The sequence below is a fragment of the Pagrus pagrus genome (genome assembly GCF_965226575.1).
Source record: "Pagrus pagrus genome assembly, chromosome: 21".
NCBI lineage: Eukaryota > Metazoa > Chordata > Actinopteri > Spariformes > Sparidae > Pagrus > Pagrus pagrus.
Window position 1 is genome coordinate 6,911,082 of NC_140208.1, and position 26,707 is coordinate 6,937,788.

Here is a 26,707-nt window from a genome sequence, read left to right on the forward strand (position 1 = left end):
CATTCACTCAAGTTATGTACTTAAGTACAATATGAGGTACTACATTCTTAACTCTTATACTTCTACTCCACTGCTGCCTCTCAAAGGCAAATATCAGACTTTTTACTCCACTACATTTGCTGACAGCGTTAGTTACTTTCCACATTACAGTTTGTCAGACCCTTCCCTTCATGTTTTGATGGTGGATGGTTGTGATAAACTGAAGGATGAAGTGGATGCATTATTTTAAACTGTTTAAAAACCCTCCTGAATCAGCTGATCTTATAGAATATGATGCATCAATAAACAATAAACATCTGCAGCACGAAATTGTAACATACACATTAATGCAGCAGTAATAATAATCCCAAAACATCAGATGTAACAGTGGGTCATCTTACTGCACAATGAGTACCTTTACACGGATATTTTGGGTACACTGGAGTATTTTCACAGTAGGGTATTGCTATATATACAGTAGGCTACTTAAGTAGGCCTAAAGGTTCTGAATACTTCACCTAACTAACCTCAAAGGTGCACTTTTGTACAGTACTTTAGTACATGTACTTGTACATACATAGATGACAAAGCACTGAAATAAATCAGTAAAGACAACAACAACAAATGTCTACTTTAAGTTTCAGTACAGCTGATGTCTAAAGGTGAACAGCAGTAAGTTTCTTGTCTGGTGAGACTCTGACAGAAATGAAACTGAAACTTATCAGTTTGCTTTAGGGACTGTCGACAAATTAGTTACTGAATCCAGACGAAGAAACCCTTAACACAGTTTATTAGCTGACCTGAAACATGTTTAAAACGTGTAATATGTCGAGTCATGTTTTGTGAGCTAGCACAGTTAGCTTGGATTGAAAACCTGGAGCTTGCGTTAAAAAGATGACCGCCATCTTTAGACTGCAGGGTGAACTTGTGGACGCTCCCTCGAGGCTCCGTGTAGGAGGTCGCATCAGGTCTGTAGTTATTGTCTGACAGGCAGCTGGGGCGAACTAGGAAGAGTAAAGGTAGGTAAACACAGCATTACATGTTTCACCCTTTAATGTAACTAGGCTACATTACAGTACATCACATCCTGGATACTGCAGATCATTCTCTGTAAACACAACTGTGATTACTGAATCGCTTAACCAGAACTCAGACCGTCTGAATGTAGCTCAGATTAAAGATAAAGTGGTGTTTATCATATTCATATCCTCTTTATATTGCTGGTGTAAATTAATGTTAAGTACATCAACAGTAAAGTCAAGTCAGTTTTATTCATACATCCCATAATCATACACTACAATGCATCTACGGGTGTGTGACACCCTCTGTCCACCATAAAAACAAAAAAACAGATGAACCAAACCAAACACAAGTGCAGTTCTTGAGTAAATGTGCTTAGTTTCTCTCCACCACTGCCTTTATATGACAGTGATTTCCATTAGGAATATCTGATGTATGTTAAGGTGTTTAATTCTACAGAGATTCATCAGGGCTGTGCAATATATTGAAGTTATATCGTTATCGTGGTGTGAGATTATATCGTCTCAGGTTTTGGATCGTTATATCGTCATTAGTCATACATGTTGTCTTTCCCTGGTTTTAAGATGATGTCATCTTCTGAACCTATCAGACTTGTTCTCATACTTGTCTGTACTCGCTTAGTCATTAAATCAACATTACTGATGATTATTTAGCAAAATTCAAATAGTCATCTCTGCAGTAATGTTGATTAGGGCTGAACTGCTACGGAAGAACTGCAGTTATTTTTTTAAGGTAAAATGTGTCACAAAACAGTGTTTTAATGAAGTTTTGTAGAGCTGCAGAGATGCTCTGGTCCACAGAGCTTGTTCTCCAGATGTAATAAAACATGTTTGTTTGGCAGAGACCAGGAGAAACGCCACATCATCGTGATTTCACTAGTTTTTCAATGACAATGAAAATTGTGGAGTCATCCGTAATAATCATAAAATATGTCGCAATCACAGTATCTTTCAAAATAATGGCAGTATCACTGTTTGACCATATCATCCAGCCCCAATGTTGATAATGATATCGAGGTATTTGGTCAAAAATGTCTTCATATTTAATTCTGTTCTTGTTTTTAAGTGCTTTTGAAGAGATTTCTAAATATGGAGATATAAATGTATATCGCCTAAAAGCCTAAAAATATTGTGATTTTATTTTGGCACCATATCATCCGGCCCAACATTTCATTAATTAACTCATTATTTGATCAATAGAACAATAACACAAACATATGCTGTCTCCAGCTGTGTTTATGTGAGGATTTGCTGCTTTTCTCCATTTAATATCATTGTGTTATATTTTAGACTGTTGGTCAGATGAAACAGTTTGAAGACATCACACTGGACTCTGGGAAATTGATGGGCATTTTCATTTTTATCTGACATTTCATCGAGAAAATAATTCAGTCAGTTAATCCAATATTGGCATTTTACTTTTAAGTAAATTGAAAAGTAAGCCTCAGACCTGGAGGATGTAAACAAATGTGATTTTTATTTCCAGAGACAGAAAACAGGGAGAAGGGGCTCCCCTGAGAAAAGAGTCTCTACAGATGGAGGAGGGAGCAGGAAACCTCCACGGCACCTCTGGATCGCAGGCGGAGACCCAGAAGAAGGAGGATGTTGCAACCAAAAGACCCCGAAAAAGAAATAAGGTAAGAACACAGTCAGAAAAACAAATGTCAGGGTTTCAGACGAAAACCTGTCAGATGTTGCAGCAGCATTTCAACAGAAATGTGATCCTGAGTTAAAGTTTTGTGTATTTTTTGTGTATTCCAGGAACAAGGAGCGTCCTATCCCATCAGGAAATTTCAAGACAAAGAGAGGAGGAAGAAGAGGAATCAAAGAAGAAAAAAGAGCATCTCAAACATAAAAGGAGATGCAGGTGAAAACTCAGAAGAAGCCAAGATGGAGGTTGCGGAGACTCGAAGCAGCCAAACTGAGGAGAATCTGCCCGTAGGAACGCAACATGAGGATCCTCAATCAGAACAAAGCATACCAACTGTGGAGAACATCGGAGAGCAACGCCACAACGATGCTAAGATGGTGCAAGCTCAGACTCAAACAAAGAAATGTAAAGGCAAAAACAAAGCCACACAAACTGGAGTTGTTCGTCAGAGCGACCAGGAAACACAGACCGACTTCCCAAAACAAGAGGACACACACGGTGAAAAGACTCAACCGAAAAAAGACAAACACACACCTGAATCCAAACTGCAAGGTGCTCCTCAGACTGAAAATCCAGACAATGTTGGAGCATCGTCAGACTCAGCCAAGGAGCAAAACCCTCAGAAAGCATCTGAAGAGGAGAATCCGTCTGCAGGATCCTCAGTCGATCCCATAGCCTCCCAAGCAGATAAAGGTGCCAAACCAAAGTCTTACGCCAACGCTGTGTCTGGAGAGGGCACGGGTCAGAAACAGTCCAACACAGAAGCCTCCAGAGCAGCAGATAAAACCATAAAACCATCCCAAAGAACACGGTAAGAGTAATATAACAGGATAACTGATATGAACAGCGACATCAGATTCTGTGGTTGAACCTGTGATTGTGTACGTTTCTGTTTCCGCAGTGATCACAGCCCGGTGAGACCTCCACCTGGTGCGCCCATGTTCACCTTTCACATCTACGCTGTGCTGGACAAAAAGTTCAGATTCAACCGGGAGTGTGATACACTTCTGCTGTGTTATGAGGGCGGGTATTCACCCCTTGAAATGACACATTTTGTGTGAGTATGAATGATATTTATAAAAACCTTTTTTTCATGTCCTTTTTCCTTTTTCTACCTCTGTCTGCTTTGGCTCTGTTACAATAAAAGTGTCTACATTCACACCGGATGAACAGTGTTGTAACAAGCCGTTTGTGGCTCCAGAGGAAGCTGCATGTTATCTGATACATTTCCTCCAGTGATTTCACTGAGCGACTAAGCTGCATTGTGGGTAATGTAGGCTCCAGGTTTTGAATCCATGGAAAAAAAAGTTGATGTTTCTGGTTCTGCTGTATCGATTTTGATCATTTGTTTTTAAGCTGTCCATAATGAGTCCAACAGTGTTAAAGAGTGCAATACTAGACCAGAAGACTGCTTTTCAAAACATGGTGACTACATTACCCACAATGCAACTTAGCCACTGAGTGACATCACTGGAGGCAGTTTATCTGATTACATGCAGCTTCCTCTGGAGCCACAAAACTTTTCAAGTATGCAGTTGAACTCCCCTTGTTGTTTCTTCTCTCCTCTGACAGAGAACTCAATATCTTTGTGTTGTGGACAAACAACGAAATAATTAATGGAGAAAGTAATCAATAGCTTAAATGACAAAATCAATTAATTAATCATTTTAACGTTGAGTTTTGACTTTCATGTGTTTTACTGTTCATTACCACACACACCCCGAGCTCCCCCGTCCCCAGTTTCACCCATTCTCTTCTGATTAAACTTAAAGAAGTATATCACTGCTGGAAAGACGGCCCTTACATCAAACTGTGCTGGCTATGCTGTAGAAGCATGATGATATCCTGTTACTGTCAGACGTCACTTCAGTTATTTTGCTTTTGTAAAGCTCTCATTAACAATTTTTTTATATTTTATGTTAGTGGACTTAAAGAGGAAGGATATCTGGTCGAAGCAAGTCTTTCTGTTGAAGAACGTGGCCTGCGCAGAGGTGACTTGTGGACTTATTGGTACGGTGTAAAGCAACGACACAAAGACATTGACGGAATTGCCACAAGACACATTCAGATTCCATGGGATCCCGACATTAAAGGTAAGGCAAACAAACCAATGGGTTAGATAGCTGTAGGTTTGTATCTTCAACACAAACTCATGTGGTCTCTGCCTGTGTTTCATCTAGAGTTGCACATTTATGAAGGCTTCATTAGTCGTCAGGGGGAGCGAAGTAGCTGGAAAACTGGCCTCAGTAATGTGTTCGGGTGGAATCGATCAAAAGGAGTCGAGATATCAGACATCTGGCAGGCCTCAGCGAGACATCTGCTGAACAGAATCTTCCAGAAATCGTCCCCGTCAGACAAACAGAGCACTGAGAGCTTGGGTGACAACTTGAGGCATTTTATGATGGGTCTCGGTTCTGCACCTTCAAGGATGGAATTCGAAGATAATTCACGACCTCCTCCGGTCTTGGTTGGTACAACAAGGACAGTAGAATCCAAAATATTCATTATAAATCACCTCCAGTATTCTAACAGTAACCAAATATTATTTTCATTGACAGACATCAGAGCTGATATCAGAGACTTTGGTTCAGATCTTGAAAGGAGAACCAAAGGAGAAGTTGCCAGACAGCTGGAGGAGCTCCAGTCCTCTCGTGCTGGGCCTCTCTGTCTTCATGGTCACCAGAAGATGTGACATCAACCTGGGAGAGAAAGGCTGGGCTGAGCTGTGTCGCCTGGTGTCCTCACAGACCGCAATGGACAAGAAAAATCTGGACGGGTTGCTCAGTTTTTACCAAAATGCACCACAGTGAGTTCAACAAACATTTTAGGTTGACACAAGAATTTGAATGTCAAAAATATCAGAATTAGCCTTAAAAAAGAGGACGTGGTCTTGATGTCTTCATTGGTTACCATGAACTTGAGATGCAGCAGTATATATCTGAGGTATTGATGTATCACCCTGTGTGACGGATTCTCTATACCTTCCTTTCAGTATTGTGTTGGGTCTGATGAACCACTGTGCGCAACAGACAGTGTCGGAGCTCGTCCTGCTCGTTCCTCTGCTCTTCAGACTCAGACAGGCGGAAGCTGACGCCTCAAAGCTGGGTCCAGCTGTCGAGGAGGCGAACTGGTCGGCACTCGAAGGTGTCTCTGTCATCGGGTTCAGAGGGAGTATGCAGTCCAAACCGGACAAAAGAAAGTGAGTTTGTCTCAAAGCAGCTTTAACTTTCTTTTCCTGAAATGGTGATGAATGATATTTTGTTTCTTTGTCCACAGGATGACGTTGTCCTTGATCCAGACTCGTTTATCCATGGCTGAAGAGAAGCCTCTGCTCCTGATCAGCTGGTTATCTCTGGTCGCTTTCGAGGATATTCCTGAATTTTCCGACCTGACGGGAATACATGCAGAGCACCTGATCCAGAGTCTGATGTACAGACTGAGAACATGTGGAGAGACGAGGGATAACAACAGAGCATGGGAGAACATAAAGGTGGAAAAAATCTACAAATGGCAATATTCACATTTAAAATAACATTTAAAGTCCTCCTTTGTGATAATCTGTGTTCTTTCTACCTGCAGCATACTGAGAACACCTTGACTCATGTACTGCTGAAGGTGGAGGAACAGAAGAACAGGTGAGGACGTCTGAAATATTCCCTACAAAGTAAAAACCCAGTCTCAACACATTTAGTGACATGAGCTTAGACCTTTAGGGTAACCTTTTAAACATCTGCTTCAGAAGTGAAAGCTATCGTGTGAGATGGGATGAGATCAGCCCAGTCATGGTGGAGAAACTGTTAAACTTCTGCTAAGGCTAATTAGCTTCACAAAATGTCACCTCAGCTTTTGATTTTCATGCTTTTTGATTTCCCTCATCTAAAAGCCTAGAAAATAAACTCTGTGCTTTTGTTTTCAGCTCTCAAGGTTTTTTTTTTCAGCAAGATAATCTTTCAGATGAACACCACATTTATGATTTTTTAAGCGTAAATGAAACTGCCAGGAGTGAGAAGCTAATCTTAGGCTATAGATGAATTACATCGAGCGCACATAACCTAGCCGTCACCCCCCCTTTACTGTAGTATAAACACTTTACTATGAATAGATCAGTCTACAAGTTGTTAAGTTAGGGTTATAATAGTTTGTAGCTAAAGTCAGCCTTTAAAGATGTACAAGTGGGTAGACGAGTGTGATGAAGTTTGATGTTTAGCCGCTTGTTAGCAGCTGTAAGACATGTAAAAAACTTTATAATTCAAATGTGGGATACTTACTGGCATATGTTATGCTGTAGAACAGTGTTTCTCTTTTTCAGATCAATGACCACTAAAAAAACTCACGGACCACCTCGCGTTCACTTCCCAACATCCCCAAACCGACATTCTGTCAGTGCTTCTGTACTCACTGCTGTTTGCTTTGTAGGACAGCATCATGCTCTCTGTAACTTTTGCTTTGTGTCTGCAGGATGATTGAATCTGCAAATATCAAACCAGCCTTCATGAGCAGCATCAGTGCGATGAAGAGCACATGTGAAATTGTGCGTCTCGTCCCCGGGTACCAGGCTGCAGTCCTGTCCTACCAGCTGGTGTTGAAGTTGGCAGAGATCTTGGATGCAAAACTGAGGAAAGAGGTAATAATCTCATCATTATGTGCAGCCACTGCTTTGTTACTGAGTTTCAATTCGATGTATCTCCTTTGTGCCTTTTAGTCTCCAGAAGATGAGGTTGAGACCTTGCGGCAGAAACTCCTGGAGGAGCTACAAGCCTGTGAGGAGCGGATCAGTGTGTGGAGAGATGAACTGCTGCAGAGACCAATTGTGACACCGTCAAAATCACTCTCCTTCCCAAAGGAAATTGAGGTAAACAGATCAACAGCATACAATCCTTCTTATTTACCACAGGTTGTCGTCTATATTTCAGGCACATGTATTTCCAAAGAAGAAGATCAGTTTACCCGACCACACAAAGTTTTTGTTTTGTTTTTCGTTTTAAAAAAATAAAAGGGAACAGGATGAGCCACATTTATTCAATCATGCAGTTAAACCTGGTTTTATGTTCTATAATGTCTGATACTACAAACTGTTGTGCATGATCAGATGTGGGACGCGCTGCTGAAGGTCGAATGCTCCCTTGAAGAAGTGTCAAATCGCCAGAGGCTGAGCCTGACAAAAGACCTGAAGAAGAGGATTTCCGAGGTCAGTGATCGTTTGTTTATCAGTGTCAAATAGATGTAATTCATCTTGTTTTAGATACATCTGAGGTCCAAGAGCAGCACAGATCTGAAAAGAAATCAAGCGCCAGAAGGTAAAAGCTTTCCTTTAATTCCTGTTTTCTTCACAGGCAAGTGAGGAGGACAGAGTGCTGCTCTGCTGCCATGAGTCAACCTTGGCATCTATAAAGAAAAGCCATGAAGTTGTACAGACCTGTTTCGACGAGCTGTGTCAGTCTGCTATCAAGACAATCTGCCAGGTACAGAACATATTAATGATCTATACAGTGAAACCTCAGGGCTCGATCAGACAGAGCGTGTTTTAAAGGTTGCAAATTGCGAGACGCACAGTGCTGCCTTTTTGGTTGAGCCTTTAAAAAAAAGAGCATTTTTTTATTTTTTTATTTTTTTATTTGGGGTATTAGGGTTTACTAGGCAACCACCAAATCACCCGTCCCTAGACTGATCGTGATTTTACTGCGAAGTAAACTTGACAGAGCTAGAAGTGGTTAACTTCCCTTTCAACTCATTCAGAGCGCTCCTGCAAAAACAGGAGGTGCCCTGGAAGCATAAGCAGCACGGAAGATGCTCACCGCCTACAGAAAAATGAGTTGTGTCTGATCAGGCCCTGAAAAAGTTCTATTTTCATTTTCTAGAGCTGCTGCATGAGATGTGTAAGGTACATTTTCGGTGTCATGTGATGCACTTGGGTGCTGATGTATTTGTTATATATTGTATTGAGCTTCCAACAATTTGACTCAAGATAAAAGTGTGTTTCCTTTGGTCGCCTGTCCCCATACCTTCTGGGAAAACAACAGATGACACTGTATGTCAAGGGGGAAGTTGGTGACCCATGAAATTTCAGTCTTTTGTTTTGTTTTTTGAATGAGAGACCACTGTGTCAAATAACAATATAGATAAAATATGAATATGGTAACTGATCATATATTCATGTTTTCAGAGAGGAAAGGAGGGAGACCTGATGCGGAGTCTCAGCTCGAAGGTGAAGGTGCTTCCCCCTGTTGTCACGTCTGCTCTTGTTGTTGAGTCAGCAGCACGATTCAGAGACAACTCTGTCGTCCAGCTGCTCGATCCACAGTCTGCCATGAACCACCTGCTGTCTCACGGTACTTAATTTCATCAATTATTTAATTAATTTATATGTGTACATATTTTATTTAGTCATTGCTATTGCAGTTTCATAATGTTCACTATGTCATTGTTTTGGCCCAGCTGACTGGAAGTCGATCCAGGTGGATGACACAGCTGCACAGGTCGTCAACAGCTGTCTGACTGCAGTGAACTCTCTGGTGGAGTCTCTGCTTCAAGGACACGTTTCACTGGGACATCTGCAGAGCTGCCTGAAACATAAAGAGCAGTTTAAGAGACTCTACCAGCAGTGTATGAAACTGAACATGATGAAACAACTTTGCCCTGAATAGAAATACAACTGTGTTTATTAATAATAGATGCATTATGTTTTCCACAGACAAAAGAAACACCGAATCTGAGACAGTTCGTGTTGCTGCAGAGGCTGTTTTGGCTCAGAGAGAGAAAGATTTGAATGCTTTCATGCAGCAGAAACAGCAGATGGATACACTGATAAAAATGATAGCAAAGGTTACAGAAAGCATCACAGGTAAGTCTAATTAAAAAACTAACTAGCTGATAAACAACTTGATTAATGTTAAGTTGGAGGATTTGTTTTATGCGTCATTTTCTTCAGTAACGTGGTTCTTGTTCAAACAGTTCCTGAGATGTCGACACTTGAGACGCAGCACACTGCAGATCTGAAAAATGCGAGTCTGAACAAACTGGTGCGCGTTCAGTCCTTTAATGCTGATGGGAAGATGGGGAAGACGGGCCCTACTCAGGTCCTTTGGTATAACCCCAGTCTGAAGGTCCTGAAAATGGCCGGCGAGATGTACAAACTGCATCACAGCACCCTGATTCTGTCCTTCTGGGTAAAGGGGGCTGCATCTTTGGCGTCAGCGAGGCAATTGTGCTCAGCTCCCGTCTCCGTCACCCTGACACAGGTCTGTGAAAACATCTGGGAGCCGCTGCTGACAGAGTTCTCTCAGCTTGGTGTCAGCATTGCAAATGCAGACATCACTTTCAAGCAGCTCGATCAGGTTTTGAAGGAGTCTGGCGACCAAGAAGATGGAAAACTAATGAGGAAGGAGCTGAGTCTGATGTCTGAGACATTTAGTGAAGGGTTCAAACCTGAGAAGAACTGGGTGGACCTGAGATTTGGTCAGATCCAGGAGTATCGACAGCTCCACCAGGCAGCGGCTGCAGCCAGTGCGATGTTGAGAATTGCTGAAAAAATGAAGCTTTCTGGGAACTTCACAGAAATTGACACTCTCAGCCAACTGGTAATAGTAATCTGAAATTATATTTTCATTACAAAGTAACTGAGTTGCAGTGGGCTAGCCAAAAATAAATCATACTGTTGTTATTTGTTTGTTTGTTATTTATGAGAATAAACATAGATTTAGATATAAAATAAAAATGAATTGCAGGAGGTGGTGCAGCACCTAATAATATAATAATATCCTGAAACATTTGCACAGAACCTGATTGAAAATGTAATTAAAACAAAAAATGGAACAACTTGATAAATAATGTAATAAATGTACCTTATCACATTATTGGGATTTTTTCTAATTTTCAGGTGGGTTCCAAAATGTATAGTAATAATTCATTTTCAGTAAAGAGATCCACATTCTGTGTTATGAGAATTTAAGAATGTACATTTTAAATCCGTCTACCAGAAGCAGACATATTTGTTTTAAATCTATTTTTGTTATGAGAGCAGTAATAAAGGGAATTCTTAACTATTTTACAGGAAGAAGACACATTTAAGCAGAGGACCCTGGGGTCTCTTACTGATGACCTGTTCCGTGCCAAACGCCTACTCTCAACAGTCACCAAGCAGCACACTGCCTGTCTGGAAGAGTTTCTAGCGAGCCAAACTCTGGTCACATGGGTCAAAGAGAACCTTAAAAGTAAGGCGCATGCATAAAACAAGAGTCTCCAACTTAATGCAATAACATAAATTGTCTTTAGTTTTGCAGATGCATTTCTCCTCACTTTTCTGTCCCTTCAACAGATATGAGCGAGGTGAAGGTCTATGTTGAACTGGCTTCCATATCTGCTGGAGAGAATGACAAAGAGATCGACCAAGTGGCCTGTTTCCATGATGCGGTGATGGGCTACGCTCCTCTGCTCTACTCCCTCTCCTCTCAAGCTGGATTTGAGGAGTTCATGAAGTTGGCTCAACAGGTGTGGGACACCCAGAGTCGAGATGAGAAGCTGCCAGACAAACTGGTAATTACTTCTCCATTCTTTCTAGGCAGAACAAAAAGCACTGTTAGGTTGGTTTCACACCAAATCCGGCGAAAATGCAGGTTTTCTCTATGAATGCAGCCTTACTGTGGCAAAGTGACGCTGATGCCACATGTTTTGTTTTCCAGAGAGAGTCCAATCGATTGCTGAGCTGGCTGCAAACACTGAAGGAGACTCACGGCTCTGTGGAGCAGTCGTCTCTCTCTCTGGCTTCTTCTATCAATGCTCATGGAGTTTATCACATCGGATGGTCTGATCAGAACACAGAGAAGGTAAGTGAGCAATCTTCCATTACAAGGTAAGTCAAAGATGTGTAGGGCCTTGCTAAGATAGTTCTGATTTTTCGCAGAGATGTCTACAAAACATGGTATATGTCACAGTGAAAACGGAAAAAGAGGAGAAGAGCTACAAGCTTGAAGACCTGCTGGAGCTACAGAACAAACTCATGCTCATGTCTTCCAAAGGGGAGCATGGCCGAGAACAAGTCAACAGGTTCACAGAGGTCAGTGAAACTTCTGTACAGTGAACGGTGGTGAGAGGTTATTTAGATGGTGACTGAACTACATAGTGGCAGAGCATCTTGAATGGTCTCATGTTGTTATGTAAAATCAGCTTTCAAGCTGGCTGGATAGGAATGTAGTTATCCAACCAGGTATATCTTGGATAATATTATTTTTCTAAAGTGATAAAAGTACACAATAAAGTGGAACAGGGTGTTGATTTTGTGATATAAAGTCTTAGAAGTGCCCTGTGCAAAATCTCTTTTTCTATCATCCCCAGGACATGGGATGCTGCTAGTCTCGAGTCTTGAATTTGAACTTTAGCAGGATTTGAGGTTTAGAACTTTAAAGTTATCTGTTGAGATTCAAGCTGAATAAATCCCCTTACAATCCTGTTCACATTTACTGTAGGTTTTTGAAGGAGTTCAGAGACTGGGCACCATCCTTCTTCAGATGCAAACATCCGGTAACATGCTCTTCAGGGAATGGCTTGCAGAGGTCCAGTGCTGCCCACAACAGCAACCGTGCATCAGAGTTGCCTTCTTATCCCTGATGGGTAAAGAGATGGTGTACAACGGTGAGGTGACTGAGCAGCTACAAAAGCTGGCTCACTCCATGGATAGCTGCCAAAATGAATGGCGTTCCTTCATCAGTGAAATGCGCTCCAGCTTCAACTTGCTGAACCACTACACCTCAGAGCAGATGGTGTACCTATGCCACTGGATACACAAAGTGTGTCAACGGCAGGTAACAGTTCCTGCACAGTTATGGCATTTACTTTTCCCCATAAAGCCTCAGTGCACTCTCACTGATGTCAGAGTTGCCTACGCTAACGCAGCAAGTAGGACCTCAGAGCATGATGAATTAGAAGACGTTGAGTTTGACGATGAAGATCAATATTACGAATCTTCTTTGGACTCAACACCAGCTTCACCAGTACACAGTGAAGAGGACATGGAAGAGACTCGTGATTTAATGGAGTTTTCTTCAGAGGATGAAGATGATGGTGTCATGAACTGTGATGCTGATGGAATCAGGGAGCACGATGAGGACAGTCTTGAAAAACTCTGGCGTAAATTCAAGGACGACATGCCACAGTACCTCAATGAGTACTTGGACATCTCAACTTTGGCCAACTTTCTCTCATGCCTCTCTGAAATGAACCAGCAGCACGTGATTAGGAACCTTCCACCGGTCCTCCAGGAGGGAAAGCCCAATCTTGTGCTTTGTCCCACTGCAGAAGTTTTTACCACCATCTTGTCTTTTTACACGGAGAGTCCAGAGCAGCTTCTGCCATCTACTGATGAGGTCCTAGTCTGCAGAGAGGAAACCACAGAGGAGGAAGTGGAGATCTTTCTCCGCCTGGCTCTTGGCCAGGGCTCTGGGCGCAACTGGCAGAAGATACACTGTCTTGTCAATCCAGGGCTGCTGGGATATGATGTCAGTGTGGCCTTGGGGGAGCTCTTTGAGAGTCTTCAGAGAAGTGCAAACCCACATTATCGTTTGGTGATAGTCAGTCCGGTTGTGCACCAGCACAGATATGTGCCCTCGTTCTTCAGCAATGACAAAGTGCCGGCTGGTGTGAGTCTAACAGCAGAGACTGCCAGGAAATATCTGCATCACCACTTCACACAAAACATGCCCCCACACAACCCAGTTGCAGTTGTTTCTCCAGATAGACTCTCAGTCTGGATGGTGTCATCTACTCGCCCTGCAGTTGGTAAGTCTAATCCTAATTGGCATGTCATACTGAAAAGAAAAGTGACTAGAATAGAATTTACCTGTTTTAAAACCGCATTATGTTTTGTAAAATGCTATCATATCAAATCTTGTAAAACATTTTACACACAATATTCAATATATTTCTTTTCATTCATCTTTTTCTATAAAAAGGGAAATCCCTTTATGTGGATCGTTTGTTTGAGAAGTTCCAGCAGACATTTCCCAGAGCAAAACACATTAGGATCAAACTGATTGAGCCATGCGTTGATATAGACTCCTTGATTAAGAGTCTATCAGAGAAACTGGCACCCTTGAAAGAACAGGACCCTGTTCTCCTGCACATTGACACAGCTGGGGTAAGTATGCAAGCATTTATCTCTGCAGACAACTTGTCCTGTTGTTGCTTGTACTTTAGAGTCTGTCTTCTATTGTTGCCCGTCAGGTTCGTTCAGGTCTGGAGGAGCTCCTGTTCCGTCTGTTAATCCTGGGCTGTTTGACCAACAGCCATGGGATGCTGTGGAGACGGAATGCAGCTCACTTGATCACTGTTGAGTTCTTACGAGCACCAACATTGCATCCAACCCAGTCAAAACAGGTAGCGACATCTTTTTCAGTTACGTGTCATAAAATGTTGTTTTACAATGTCATGATGTCATATGTATCTTCACACACTGAGTTGACTGGCAACGTATCATTTTTTTTAACTCTGTGAAGTCGCAGCTTTTTATATTCTCATATATTCTACGACTTACCTGTCACAAAAAGGACAGATTCTGCCATAAGTGCAGTGACCCTGCATTAGTTATAAAAACTGTCAAGAAATGCCAAACCAAATGCCAGCGGAAGAACTTCGAGCATTGCTTAAACCATGACAACAGTTTGAGGCTTTGGTCTGTTTTCTTGGGGAGCTTTGAAAGTTTAAAATAAAAATTTAAACTAGAATGGCAGTCGCTATAGTGCCCACCTCCGCCAAGGCCCAACAGTCCCCTTTAATTCAATCAAGCCTAATCCATTATCAAACCCGATACCCTTGTATCTCATCCTCCATCCAAGTAAAATAAAGTAAAGTAGTAAAGCAAAATTGCGAAAAATGACTTCAGGATAGAATTTGTTTTCATAAATCTGTTTCGTTTGCTCACACAGGTGAAGTTTGGACTTCTTGACATTCTGCCCACCATCCATTGCAGACCCCCAAAAGAGGTGAATCAGTTGTTGGCCAGTAAAGGGGTGTTGACAAAACAGAAATTTGATCCACTCATGGATGAACAGGAGTTTGGCAGCGAAGGGATTCAAAGGCCATATCAATACTTAGAGCGCTACAACAAGAATCAGGATCTGGATCGTTTTAACTACCAGGACGGATCCAGAGTAGGAAACCCTGTTGATTGTGTCCAACACTTTCTGTTCTATTGTGGACTGCAAAATCCATCTTGGGCAGAGCTGAAGAACTTCTCCTGGTTCCTAAATGTGCAACTGAAAGACTGTGAGAACTCAGTTTTCTGTGATCCAGATTTTCTGGCTGACCAGCTGCCTGGTTTCAAGGGCTTCATTGTGAAGTTCATGATCCTAATGGCAAGAGATTTTGCCTCACCATCTCTAAACACATCTGATCAAAGTCCTGTGCTGCACATCGATCACAGTCTGGAGGATGACCTTCTAGCCCGTCTGACAATTCGTAAGCATTGGGAAAATGAGTCTCATCCATACATTTTCTTCAATGCAGACCGATTCTCAATGTCTTTCCTCGGCTTTAATGTGAAGATGTGTCCGAGACGAAACACACTCAATGCAGTTGATCCTCACAGCCTCAAGGTCCTGATAGAAGATGTGATGTCAAGAAAACTTTTTGATGGTTTGGAGCTTCAAAGTATCTGTCTCACTGAAGACTTCGATCAGCTGCCCCGGCCAGACAAAATCAAGAGGATTTCATGCGTTGTTGGTGCAAAGAAAGGAATAAGAGACAGAAATTTTGATCCAGACCCAACATATGAGCTCACTGCTGACAATGTGATGAAGATGTTGGCCATACACATGAGATTCAGGTGTGCAATTCCAGTTGTCATCATGGGAGAGACTGGCTGTGGAAAAACCCGATTAGTCCGTTTCCTTTGTGCCCTGCAGAGGGAGGAAAGACCAGTAGAGAACATGGTACTGGTCAAAGTACATGGCGGCACTACAGCAGAGATGATCTACAGAAAGGTGAAGGAGGCAGAGATACTTGCTGAGCAGAACCATCGAATGCACAAGCTAGACACCATTTTGTTCTTTGACGAAGCCAACACCACAGAGGCCATTTTTGCCATCAAGGAAATCCTGTGTGATCGATCAATGAAAGGGAAACCTCTGAAGGCAGGCAGTGGCTTGAAAATAATAGCTGCTTGCAATCCTTACAGGAAGCACTCACCTGAAATGGTGGAACGTTTGGAACGTGCAGGTTTAGGATACAGGGTGAGGGCAAATGAAACAGAAGACCGTCTTGGCAAAGTCCCTCTGAGGCAGCTGGTGTACAGAGTCCATCCTCTCCCTCCAAGCCTGGCTTCTTTGGTATGGGACTTTGGTCAGTTGAGTGATTCAACTGAACTTTCCTACATCAAACAGATTGTCCAGAAGAAAGTTCAAGACCATCGGTTGCCAGCAAACTGCAAGGACATCATTTCAAACGTGCTGGGAGCCTCCCAGAAATATATGCGGAGTCGGAAAGATGAGTGCAGTTTCGTGAGTCTCAGAGATGTAGAAAGGTCCATGAAAGTGCTAGTTTGGTTTTACCAGCATAGCGAAATCCTTTTCAGCAACTGCTCTCAGCTCAGTGACACCCATAAAACACTGAAGTGCTTGATTCTTTCAGTTGGAGTCTGCTACTACCCGTCTCTGGTGGACAAAGAGCAGTACCTCTCTGTAATTTGTAGGTACTTTCCAGACCCCCTCCGCTCTTCGGCAGCATTGCAGGAAGAGATTTCATCCTGTCAAGACATCTTCCTTAAGAACATAAAGACAAGGGAGACCATTGCCAAAAATGTTGCACTCAAAGAGAATGTGTTTCTCATGGTGGTTTGCATTGAGCTCAGAATACCACTCTTTCTGGTCGGCAAGCCAGGCAGCTCAAAGTCTCTTGCCAAAACAGTGGTTGCTGATGCCATGCAGGGCCAAAGTTCTCACTGTGAACTCTTCAAGAACCTGAAGCAAGTTCATATGGTCTCCTTCCAGTGCAGTCCTCACTCGAGTCCTGAGGGCATCATAGGGACATTCAGGAACTGCGCCCGCTTCCAGAAGGACAAAAACATGGACGAGTACGTATCAGTGGTAGTGCTCGATGAGATAGGACTGGCGGAAGATTCTCCTCAGATGCCCCTAAAGACTCTTCATCCTCTCCTGGAGGATGGTTGCATTGACAATGACAAGCCAGATCCACACATGAAGGTTGGCTTTGTTGGCATCTCCAACTGGGCTCTTGACCCAGCAAAAATGAACAGAGGAATATTTGTGTCCAGATGGGATCCAAGTGAAGATGAACTTGTGGAAACTGCCAAGGGAATTTGCTCATCCTCCAACCAAATTCTCCTGAAAATCAAGCACCTCTTCCCATCATTGGCAAAGGCCTTCTTGAGCATCTGTAAAGACACCTCAAAAAATCAGTTCTTTGGTCTGAGGGATTATTATAGCCTGGTCAAAATGCTCTTTGCCGCAGTCAAGTCCACACAACAAGAACCCGACGGCGGACAGTTGGTAGAGGCCATCTTACGTAACTTCAGTGGACAACCAGAGGGTTTTGACCCTGTCATATTCTTCCAAGAGGTTCTCCAGAACTTAATGGAAATACCCAGACCAAGCACCTTGCAAATGGTGAAAAAGAATCTTGATCATGACACCAACCAGGAGAGCCGTTACCTCCTTTTGCTGACCACCAACAATGCAGCTCTCCATATCCTACAGCAACAGATCTTTGCCAACGGAGACTGTCCACCACCTGAAATAGTCTTTGGCTCGGGATTCCCAAAGGATCAAGAATATGCTCAAATCTGCCGCAACGTCAACCGGGTGAAAACGTGCATGGAAACTGGCCGTACTGTCATCCTTCTGAACATGCAAAATCTTTATGAAAGCCTGTATGATGCCTTGAACCAATACTATGTTTACCTCAGTAAGCAGCAGTATGTTGATCTTGGTCTTGGCTCCCACAGAGTCAAATGCCGTGTCCACACAAACTTCAGACTGGTGGTAGTGGAGGACCAGAAGAAGGTCTATGAGCACTTTCCCATGCCCCTCATCAACAGGCTTGAAAAACACAGGGTGGACAGGAGTACCGATCTGGAAGAATGGCAACACAGGGTTCTCCACAAATTGAGGGAGTGGGTGAAGGAATTCTCAGGTGAGAATTCAGATTTCAACATGTCTGACATTTTTGTTGGCTACCATGGTGATGCCTGTGCCAGCGCACTCTTGCAAGCACTAGAAAGGAGAGCACAAAAAGCGGAAGACAGTGCAGTAAGTCAACAACAACAGGCTGAGAAAGATGACTCACTGAAAGAAGATGAATCAAACGGGACACATGAATCCAATTCAAACGAACAAGAGAAGGAAAACAATGGGGATGATGATCAGTTAGGTGATGTGATGGATGTACAGATTGCTGAAAATGAGCAAGAAAGAGAGTCAATGGAAAAGAATGATGAAGAATCCACCGAGATGATGGATGATGAGAACAAAGTTATGTCTGAGAGTGAAGAAATTATGGAGACAGAAGACAATGTTCGGTCTGCTGGGGAAAACGAGGAAGAAGAAGTCTTGGATTTAGCTAAATGTCTCCTGTTGAACTGTGCCACCCCTGACGGAGTGGTGAGGCTCAAGTATTCAGATTTAGCAAAACAGGAGAGGGAAAAACTCCAGAAAATGTACTTCCAGCAACAGCATCACCACTCCCTCCGAGATTTCATGGAAGATTGTCTGACCAAGCATCAGGGGTCCAGCAAGTTTCTAGAGGTAGGCCACAAACCACTGCTCCAATGTTGTTTTCATCAGTTCTTTACGATCTTTTCAAAGTGTTGACATCACTCTCCTCTTTGTGGTTTTGCACAGATAACAACATTCTCCAGCTTGTTAACAAGATCAGATGTAAGGGTTGTAGCCCATGCCCTGGGACTTCATACGGACAGGATCCTCCTGCTCTCGCTGCACCAGTTTGACACTGAGGTCTCCTTCTGCAACAAGATACGGTACTAACCATTCAGATACCTGCAGAATGGCTCATTTATTATATTTCTCACTTTAAACCTTTGTCTTACTCCCCTCTCTTTTTCAGGGGCTTCCATCAAGATGCTGGTCACTCTCTTCACATCCTCTTAATCCAGATGGACCTCGAGGAATCTCAGTGCAGTGATGAGCTCATAGCCTCAGCAAAGTAAGGCTCAATGTCCTGATTCTGAACAGATTGCATTGTGATTTGATTTTATCCTCATTGGAAAAATGGACATTACAGGTGTTTCAGTTGTGATTATGGTTCCATCTGCTTCCAGATATTGCACCATGAATTACTTGATGTCACTCGAGGATCAGACGTGTTGGGTGATTTTCATTGTGAAGGTTTCTCGGATCCAAAGTCAATCTCAGTACATCGGTTTCCAAGGAGGTTAGTACTCGGTGGAATATGAGCATTATTGTTATCCAGTTATTTGCTGACTGCATTTTACATAACGTATGTCACGATTAAAGCCATGTTTTGTTTTTCACATCGAAGGAGTCTGGCATTCAGTGCACATTGATGACCTGAGGGATTCAGAGGACATGAGCCTGAACCTGTTGGGTTTCTGTGGAACTCTCATCAGCAACCTACTCAACCCTGCACTGTCAGGTAGAAACTGTACATCTTCTGAGCTTTAAGTGTTTTATCACAATTGCGAAATATAGTGGTTTCATTGTTCTCTACGCTAATTTTTACTGTAAATAACAGTATTCTCGATCTTTGATAGAACACGATGACGATGGAGAAACAGTGAGGAAAACAAAAGATGCCCAGGTAGATACAAACCTGAGTTTGAGAGTGGATAAGCTGTTCCTTTTGACATGTTACTTGCTCAGTTTTTAATTTTACGTAAAATTTTATTTACTTTTTTTCATACAGGCAGATAGAGCCCACCTCCACAGCCTGTCCTTAGTGCGAACATGTATCCAAAAAGCTGTGGGTTTACTGAGGGACGCCGACGGTATGACATCACGAAGCATGCAGCGGATACACATCCTTCTGAACCTTCTGGGACCTGGTCAAGGGAACATCAGAGGTAAATACAGTCATCTGAGAATGATTTTAGTTTGTCTGTTAATACCATTAAAAAACATTATATTTGCAAGGCTCCCACAGGGTTTGTTGATCACAGTCACTTTATTTGTGAATAACAATGTTGTTAGTTTTGCCTGTAAGAAGCCAACGTTTGAGTCAGACATTGCATCTCTGACTGGTTTGTACTGGATGTCGACTTTATTAAAGCTCACTTCCAGGAGGTGTTGTTAAGTAGACTGGCAGAGGCTCTGGCACAGAGAGAAACACAGATGGGCTCTCCTCAGGAGTGGGTGAGCAGAGAAGCCAAGAAACGTCAGGCTCTGCAGGAGGGAGGAACTCTGAGGTAAAGTTAATTAACAGGATAACTTAAGAACATTCAGATCCACAACCATATCCTGTTTTTAAATATTTGGCACATTAATAACTACTCTAGTAGCTCTTTCTTGTGTCCAGTCAATGACTAGATCAACTTCAGTTTTCTTTTGTGTCTTTCACTGGCAGACATACCCTGTGGCGTTGTCTGCAGTCCACTGTGACACCAACATTGGCCAACATGTTGGAAGTTATGGACAGGTATGCCAATCTGGACCTGCTCTCTGAAGGCAGGCTCGGCCAGGGCCTGTTAAGGCTGTGGCTGGACATCCTGGCAGATTCACAGATTTTGGACCTTACAGCTCCTCAGAACCAAAGGTATTGTGGATTACTTCTTCTGTATAATCCCCACTGTAAGTTTAATCAAAAAAGGCATCAATTTCATTTATTATCATCTCTAGTGAGTCAGACCAGGAGGTGCTTGTGCAGCACTACTTCATGTTGGATGGTGAAGAACAACCCTGTGCTGCTGCATTCAGCTGGCTCATCCGACAGCACCTTGAAAGCCTGTGGGAAGAATCAGAATTTATGCCAGGTTCGAGTGGGAGTATTTTTTAATGACTAAATGTACAAACCTATCAAGAGATCATTAAGTAAATATGGTACTGTGTGGTATGGTATGGTTTTAAATATTTTTTTTCTGGCTCTTATAATTGATCTGCAGTAACAACAGAGGCTGGCACAGAGAGGATTCTCCAGTTTGTGAGCACCTTCAACAACAGCAGGCTGGGCAGTCACTTACAGAAACTCACAGCCGAGGAGAGACTGGAGTACGGCCACCACTACCTACAAGACTTTCTGCTGCTTTCATTGAAGATCAAGTCAAAGGACGAGCTTAGGGTATGTACAGTGTGATGTCACACACTGAAATCAGTGAACTCTATTTTGGTAATAATCTTGACTTTTTCCACAGGTGCTCACCAGGGCCATGTTGGGATGCGTGTCCGAGCTTCAGACGTCCATGGGTGCAGCCACTGACCTCTCTCCTGCTTGGATAATGGCTGCTGTCAAACATTTTGCCCCCAGACTGGACACTCTCTGCCACATATTTCAGCTGCAGCCACAGCTCATCACTGACATCTTACAGCAGGGTGAAAAGAGGGAGCCCCAAGTAATGGTAAGACTAAAACTTTTTACTTTTCTGGTTTCTGACCTCCTCTATGACAGAAACATGAATACCTTTGGCTTGTGGACAAAACAAGATATTTGAGGACCTTCTCACTGACAATACTGACATTTTGTAGACCAAGCAACTGATATGAAGTGGTCAAAAAAGTCAAATTACCACCTGTCAGTTCTTTAACTGGCAGAATTCACCTTTTTCTGTATTGTGATACTAGTGATAATGTAGAATGCTTACATGCTAAATTTGACATGCTAAACATGAGCATAATAGTATCCTATAGTTTTAAGAATGCTAACTATAGAAATGTAAACATGCTTTGATTTTCTAATGAGTGTAATGTCTTATATTTGGCAGGTGGAGGACATTTTAGCCCTTGGTGTCTGTGTCGAGCAGACACAACTTCTGACTGTGAGGTCCCTGCAAGAGTGCGAGTCCTTTGTGAGCAGAGTTGAGTTTCTGCAGCCGTGTCTGGACAGAGCTTTTGGTCAGAAATACAGAACCCTCTGTAGCGCCGGCTGTCTGCAACATCTGGACTCCTTCAGGTGAGTCTGGCAAGATGTGCAGAGAGAGAAAAAAGGTTTTCAGTGATTCATGGTTTATTTATACCTTTCATGCTCTTTCAGGTCACTGTGGCATGGGATGCTGATTGTTGCAGCTTTCATCCAGCACATCATTTTTAAAGTTAAACAGAAGGACTCAAGATTGAGTGAACTGGCTCTCAAACACTGCAACCTTCACCTGAATGTGAGTAAAACAAGCCTTCATCTTCGTTGTATTGTAGTAACCGCCTTTTTTTAGGAAACATAAATGCTTCATAATTCAAATGCGGGGTATTTACTGACGTGCTTTATGTCATAGGGAAAAAAAGGGAAAATCTCTTGAGTTTGTGACCTGATTTCAAGCAGAACGCATTCAAAACTTCAAGATGAGGCTTCAAAAAAGCAAACTTATTTCCTGGTTTTAGGACTCCTTAACAGTTTAACAACCATGTTAAAATGTTTTGGTAGATCCATGCGGTCAGACAGGAGGGAGAAAAGTGGGAAAAAAGCCTTACATGTTTTTATATATTTTTTGCTCTTATTTTCTTACAGCTGATGCAGGAGACACCTGATATCAGCAGAGTCGACACTCTGCAGCAGCTGATCCGGATCCTCAATTCTTTTCATGAAGAGTGCATCAGCAGGGATCTGAGGTCAGGATCTGCCTTTACCACTCGTACTCTATGTCTCAGCTTAAGGGAACATCTGGACTTTTTTCTAATAAGCTATTTCAGCCAAAAGTTCACAATGTATTTTGAATAATACATAAGAAACAAGTAGAAACATATCACCATAACGCAGTTCAGCATAACATTCAACAAAATATGATTTTTTTTAATGTCACGGTACAGTAATTGATCTTGATTGACAATATTTTGTACTTTGAAGGTTCGGCGTTTCCTGCCCAGTTTGTTTGGAGGAGTTCACAGAGCCGTGCGTCCTGCCCTGCCAGCACATCTCCTGTTTGTCGTGTCTCCAGCGCTGCATTCAGTCAAACAGAAGTTTTTGCCCTAAATGCAGGACGAACCTGCCGCCCGACTTCGAGCCGACTGTTTCACACGACATCAAGTGAGTTCAGAGAGATGCCTCATAGAATTGAGGACGGGACGCAAGTATTTATTTTTTATTTATTTAATAAGACTATTATGACTGCACAGTTAGCACTGTAAAAGCTTTTGATTAATTATTATACTAAGAGGAACTAATTAACACTTTAGTTGTCCGGCTACTAACAGGCCAGACCATGTAGTGAGCTAATGAAGCCAAAGACAGGATGCAGGCCTCACCTGAACCCTTTATTATAAAAAATCTTGTACATCAAAATAAAGGTTATAATGAATGAGATAATGATTTTAAAAAGTGAGTTTTCTGCTACACAAGTCTGTAAAACAAAGTACAAGGAATTGAAGAGTCGGTCTCAACATCTTCCAGCTTTTCATTAACTTCTGTCTTTTCGTGGTTCAGGGCAGCTCTTCAGCAGCAGGCAACCATCAGGGACTGCTGTAACTCCTTCTTCCTGGAGGTGGTGTCCAGGTTCTGTCTGTCAGAGGGGCAGAGGCCTGGAGAAGGAGTGGTGGAGCTGCTCTTCTCCCTGCTGGTCTCTGCTAACGGTGAGTGAGCAAATAAGTCAAGGGTAATAACCTGATACTTAATGTGTTAATGAGGAAGATGAGCTTTTATTCTTCTGTGTGATGCAGGTAATGTGTACAGGACAAGAGAGCTCACTCCTTTCCTGGAGTGTGTGGATAACAGTCCAGTGGTGAGATCTGTGCTGCCAAAACTGCTGCTGCAATACAGGTGAGAGCATGAATCCAGTGAATCAGTTTAAAAGCAGCAACACCACAGTAGGAAATTAAGAAAAATACAGTGTAATAAAAAATGTGCAAGAATCTCAAATCTCTTGCATGAAAGAGGAGTGAAAATGAGAGACAAAAAAAGATTGTTTGCACTCTGATACATGGCAAGTGGCACAATTGTGGTGTAATGAAGTTGATCCAACCTTGCAGACTGAGGCAATGTGGTTCCTTGACCCAAAAAAAACATTATTTTGAAGTGTTTTCCTGCAGATTTATGACTTAATGATCTCATAGATTGTCTCTATCCCAGAATATTACCCTCCTCCCATGGACAAGCCTACACCTACAAAGGCCCTGTCATAAACATTCAACTAAAATATCTCAAATGTGTTCTCACTGTAACAACAGTCGCACTTTCTATAAACTGCATGTTTGTAAACATATAGTATATCCGTCAGTTTCGACCAGGTGAAGGCTCACATTCAGGACTACCTACAGAACCTGGAGAAGAATCTTCTGCTCAGAGAAGATCGCACTGAACTCTACCTGCTGTTTGTCAACTGCTTCCAGGTAAAAGACTCAAACTCACTCCCTCTGTGCTCCCTGCATGAACACTATGTTCAAAGTGATGATAATCACAATTATTATTTTTGTTTCTTTCATTTTGGCCTCATGTTTGATGGTAAGTAGTGCCTTTGTTGTAAACATGCCTTCTCCAGAGATCACGTCTCAGTGTTGACTTCGTTTTTTTACAGTGGATTCTATTCAAAACATTTATGTGTGTGATCCGACTGAATGCCGTGACTTGTTATTAACAATTTTCTGTTTTTCACAGGACTCTCTGCTGTGCTCAGAAGCGAGAGAAGTGGAACAGAGCAGAGAACAGCAGAGACAAGCAGAAACCAGGTTCCTGAGCCGGATGGCCAGGAAACAGACTCCAGACCGACAAGAAGACCCGGCAGAGTTCCTGCTCAACATAGCCAGGCTGAGAATATGTCTGAGCACTGCTGCACGGCGGCTGGAGAAAGCTGCAGATCAAGGTGTGTAATGCTGACAGTTTAGGTTGTACACATTGCTTAATTGCACTCTTCCTAAAATGCTGTTTGATGCATCAATACGGATATTCTAAATTTCATCAAATGTAATATAGTTTTATTAAAAAATGCAAGTAAAGAACAGGTTTTTCTGTATCTTTCTGAAATGCAGGCAGACACGTGGTGGACGCTCAGTACCTGCAGCAGCTGAGGGCACTGTGTGAGTACAGTGGTAATGACTGGCACAGGGTTTACCTGCTCCGAGCCCTGCACAGACTCTCTGGTAGGGACTGCATACTGTCCCTGATGAACAGTCCAAACTGGAGAAGGGTCTTCCCTCCAGAGCTCCTCCGACTTCAGGTATCTCAGAGAAACACAGCTGTTAAATTGTGAAAAAATCATTCACACAGTGTCTTTTTATAACAAGAAAGTTGATGTTTCTTTGTAATCGTGAGACTTCATTTATAGGCACAAGAGAAAAACAATTTGGTGCCATTTTTCATTATTGTTATGACATAAACGAACAGATTATCAAAATTATCTTATGATAAATTACGTTGCACTAAAACATTCCTTTTGTGCTCAAAGCGGATTATACCCACGAACGTGGACAACTTCCTTTGCTGTGGGACGAGTTACCGAGCTGTGAGAGACGCCCTGGTCCAGTTTCTGCTGGAAAACAACAGTGACACCTTCATGGCTGAGATAAAGGTCAGAGAGACTCCAGAGCTGATAGGAAGCCTGGTGACATTTCTAGATATTCCACTACCATCAACTTGATTTTCTGTATTCCTCTTTTACATATGTGCTGTTTTATTTCCTCCATAGAAGCTGAGAGGTTCTCAGATCAGCCTCCTGGCCCTGGCCTTGTTCAGACAGGTCACCTGCCGCTACAGATCAACTGATGACAGCATACATCCCTCCCCACAGGTCACTATACAGGATGTCTGGTGTGGATCGTGTCTTTTGTAAATGTATTTCCACTTTTTAACATGTGGCTGTATGTGAACTAACAGGAGCTGGAAAGACTGAAAGAATTCCTGAAAGGCATCCAGCCAAAGGAGTTCAGGGATTTCTGCAGTTCTCTTCTGCTGAATCAGATCGGTGCACCGGGCTCAGACCTCAACGTCAACACGACTCAGAGACAAACCCTCCTGGAGCTGCTGGTCCATCTGGACTCTGTGCTCCTCAGTGGAAATGCTCTACTGGTTCCCCTGTACCAGATAGCCTCCCAGCCTCAGAACGTCACAGTAAGACACTTCTTACCTACTTTGTAAATGGGTAGTCCACCAGTTTTACAAATAAAAGTCAGTTTACTTGCAGTTAGTCTTATTTCGCCAGTGAAAACAGTTGTATAATGTGTTCAGTTGTTCTGGAGAAGAAAATAACCCTGATGTTTTCAGAGACATATCATCAGGATGATTGCGTCTTGAGTTTGGAGACGCTGTGTTATAATCAGAAAGTGCAGAGTTTGAAAGATTTGGGTGTTTAGCATGGAGGCAGAACCTTACAAACAATGCAATTGATTTGCATTAAGGGAAATGCAGGATCTGTTGTTTTAGTTCCCTAATTGGTACTAAAAGTCAGGTCAGCCTCTGTTGCTTCAGTTGCAACCTTTCTTTTTTAAAACACACTTTATGAGAGCGTAAAACGCTTAAAAAAGTATTTGTAAGGCTCCGTTTTTTAACAAGGACTAGATTCTTTTCACATTTTTATAAATAAGTTCCTTCAAATGACAATAGCCTGAACAACTCCCATGATCCCATGCTATAATGTCTTACTAATGTCAGAAATTACAAACTGAGCATTTGACTCAACCTACTTTTTCCTTCAAGAACTCCTTTCTGCCCACTATGCCTGATGATCACAGGAGTGAAGTTCGCCAGTGGTTGACTGAGAAACAATTACAGGAGTACTGTAAGTATTTTAAATTATCAAGGGTTATCTCTGGCATTATCACATCTCTATAAATAAGTCATCATGTTGTTTATAATGTCTTTTACATAATTTGCAGTTTGTGCCAACGGACATTCAGTATTCATCGCAAACGTAGGAGATTTTTGTGTTTACCTCTTTGCAAGCATTCCTCGATATTGAGAAATTCAATCAGTATTACAGTATATGCTT

General features: G+C 42.4%; 1 protein-coding gene across 1 annotated transcript in view; it reads left to right on the forward strand.

Moving 5' to 3' along the window:
- Positions 1–2,517: 2,517 nt before the first annotated feature.
- rnf213b (ring finger protein 213b) overlaps positions 2,518–26,707 on the forward strand; it is a 30,575-nt gene continuing 6,385 nt past the window's right edge. The window contains exons 1-50 of the mRNA XM_084342203.1: positions 2,518–2,656; positions 2,781–3,481; positions 3,572–3,727; positions 4,594–4,763; positions 4,851–5,137; positions 5,229–5,476; positions 5,663–5,869; positions 5,947–6,160; positions 6,250–6,305; positions 7,129–7,294; positions 7,373–7,522; positions 7,760–7,858; positions 8,004–8,132; positions 8,834–8,999; positions 9,106–9,273; positions 9,362–9,511; positions 9,622–10,247; positions 10,721–10,880; positions 10,985–11,202; positions 11,349–11,492; positions 11,570–11,722; positions 12,132–13,440; positions 13,614–13,798; positions 13,885–14,037; positions 14,586–18,419; positions 18,516–18,652; positions 18,739–18,837; positions 18,953–19,065; positions 19,174–19,287; positions 19,406–19,452; positions 19,558–19,714; positions 19,921–20,056; positions 20,215–20,403; positions 20,487–20,620; positions 20,750–20,925; positions 20,999–21,202; positions 21,566–21,753; positions 21,835–21,955; positions 22,303–22,403; positions 22,639–22,818; positions 23,215–23,360; positions 23,448–23,547; positions 24,005–24,116; positions 24,382–24,586; positions 24,753–24,940; positions 25,169–25,291; positions 25,409–25,510; positions 25,597–25,830; positions 26,416–26,497; positions 26,595–26,629. Coding sequence (XP_084198329.1) covers positions 2,555–2,656; positions 2,781–3,481; positions 3,572–3,727; positions 4,594–4,763; positions 4,851–5,137; positions 5,229–5,476; positions 5,663–5,869; positions 5,947–6,160; positions 6,250–6,305; positions 7,129–7,294; positions 7,373–7,522; positions 7,760–7,858; positions 8,004–8,132; positions 8,834–8,999; positions 9,106–9,273; positions 9,362–9,511; positions 9,622–10,247; positions 10,721–10,880; positions 10,985–11,202; positions 11,349–11,492; positions 11,570–11,722; positions 12,132–13,440; positions 13,614–13,798; positions 13,885–14,037; positions 14,586–18,419; positions 18,516–18,652; positions 18,739–18,837; positions 18,953–19,065; positions 19,174–19,287; positions 19,406–19,452; positions 19,558–19,714; positions 19,921–20,056; positions 20,215–20,403; positions 20,487–20,620; positions 20,750–20,925; positions 20,999–21,202; positions 21,566–21,753; positions 21,835–21,955; positions 22,303–22,403; positions 22,639–22,818; positions 23,215–23,360; positions 23,448–23,547; positions 24,005–24,116; positions 24,382–24,586; positions 24,753–24,940; positions 25,169–25,291; positions 25,409–25,510; positions 25,597–25,830; positions 26,416–26,497; positions 26,595–26,629 — 13,374 coding nt within the window. The 5' untranslated portion in view covers positions 2,518–2,554. The remainder of the gene's footprint in view (positions 2,657–2,780; positions 3,482–3,571; positions 3,728–4,593; positions 4,764–4,850; positions 5,138–5,228; positions 5,477–5,662; positions 5,870–5,946; positions 6,161–6,249; positions 6,306–7,128; positions 7,295–7,372; positions 7,523–7,759; positions 7,859–8,003; positions 8,133–8,833; positions 9,000–9,105; positions 9,274–9,361; positions 9,512–9,621; positions 10,248–10,720; positions 10,881–10,984; positions 11,203–11,348; positions 11,493–11,569; positions 11,723–12,131; positions 13,441–13,613; positions 13,799–13,884; positions 14,038–14,585; positions 18,420–18,515; positions 18,653–18,738; positions 18,838–18,952; positions 19,066–19,173; positions 19,288–19,405; positions 19,453–19,557; positions 19,715–19,920; positions 20,057–20,214; positions 20,404–20,486; positions 20,621–20,749; positions 20,926–20,998; positions 21,203–21,565; positions 21,754–21,834; positions 21,956–22,302; positions 22,404–22,638; positions 22,819–23,214; positions 23,361–23,447; positions 23,548–24,004; positions 24,117–24,381; positions 24,587–24,752; positions 24,941–25,168; positions 25,292–25,408; positions 25,511–25,596; positions 25,831–26,415; positions 26,498–26,594; positions 26,630–26,707) is intronic.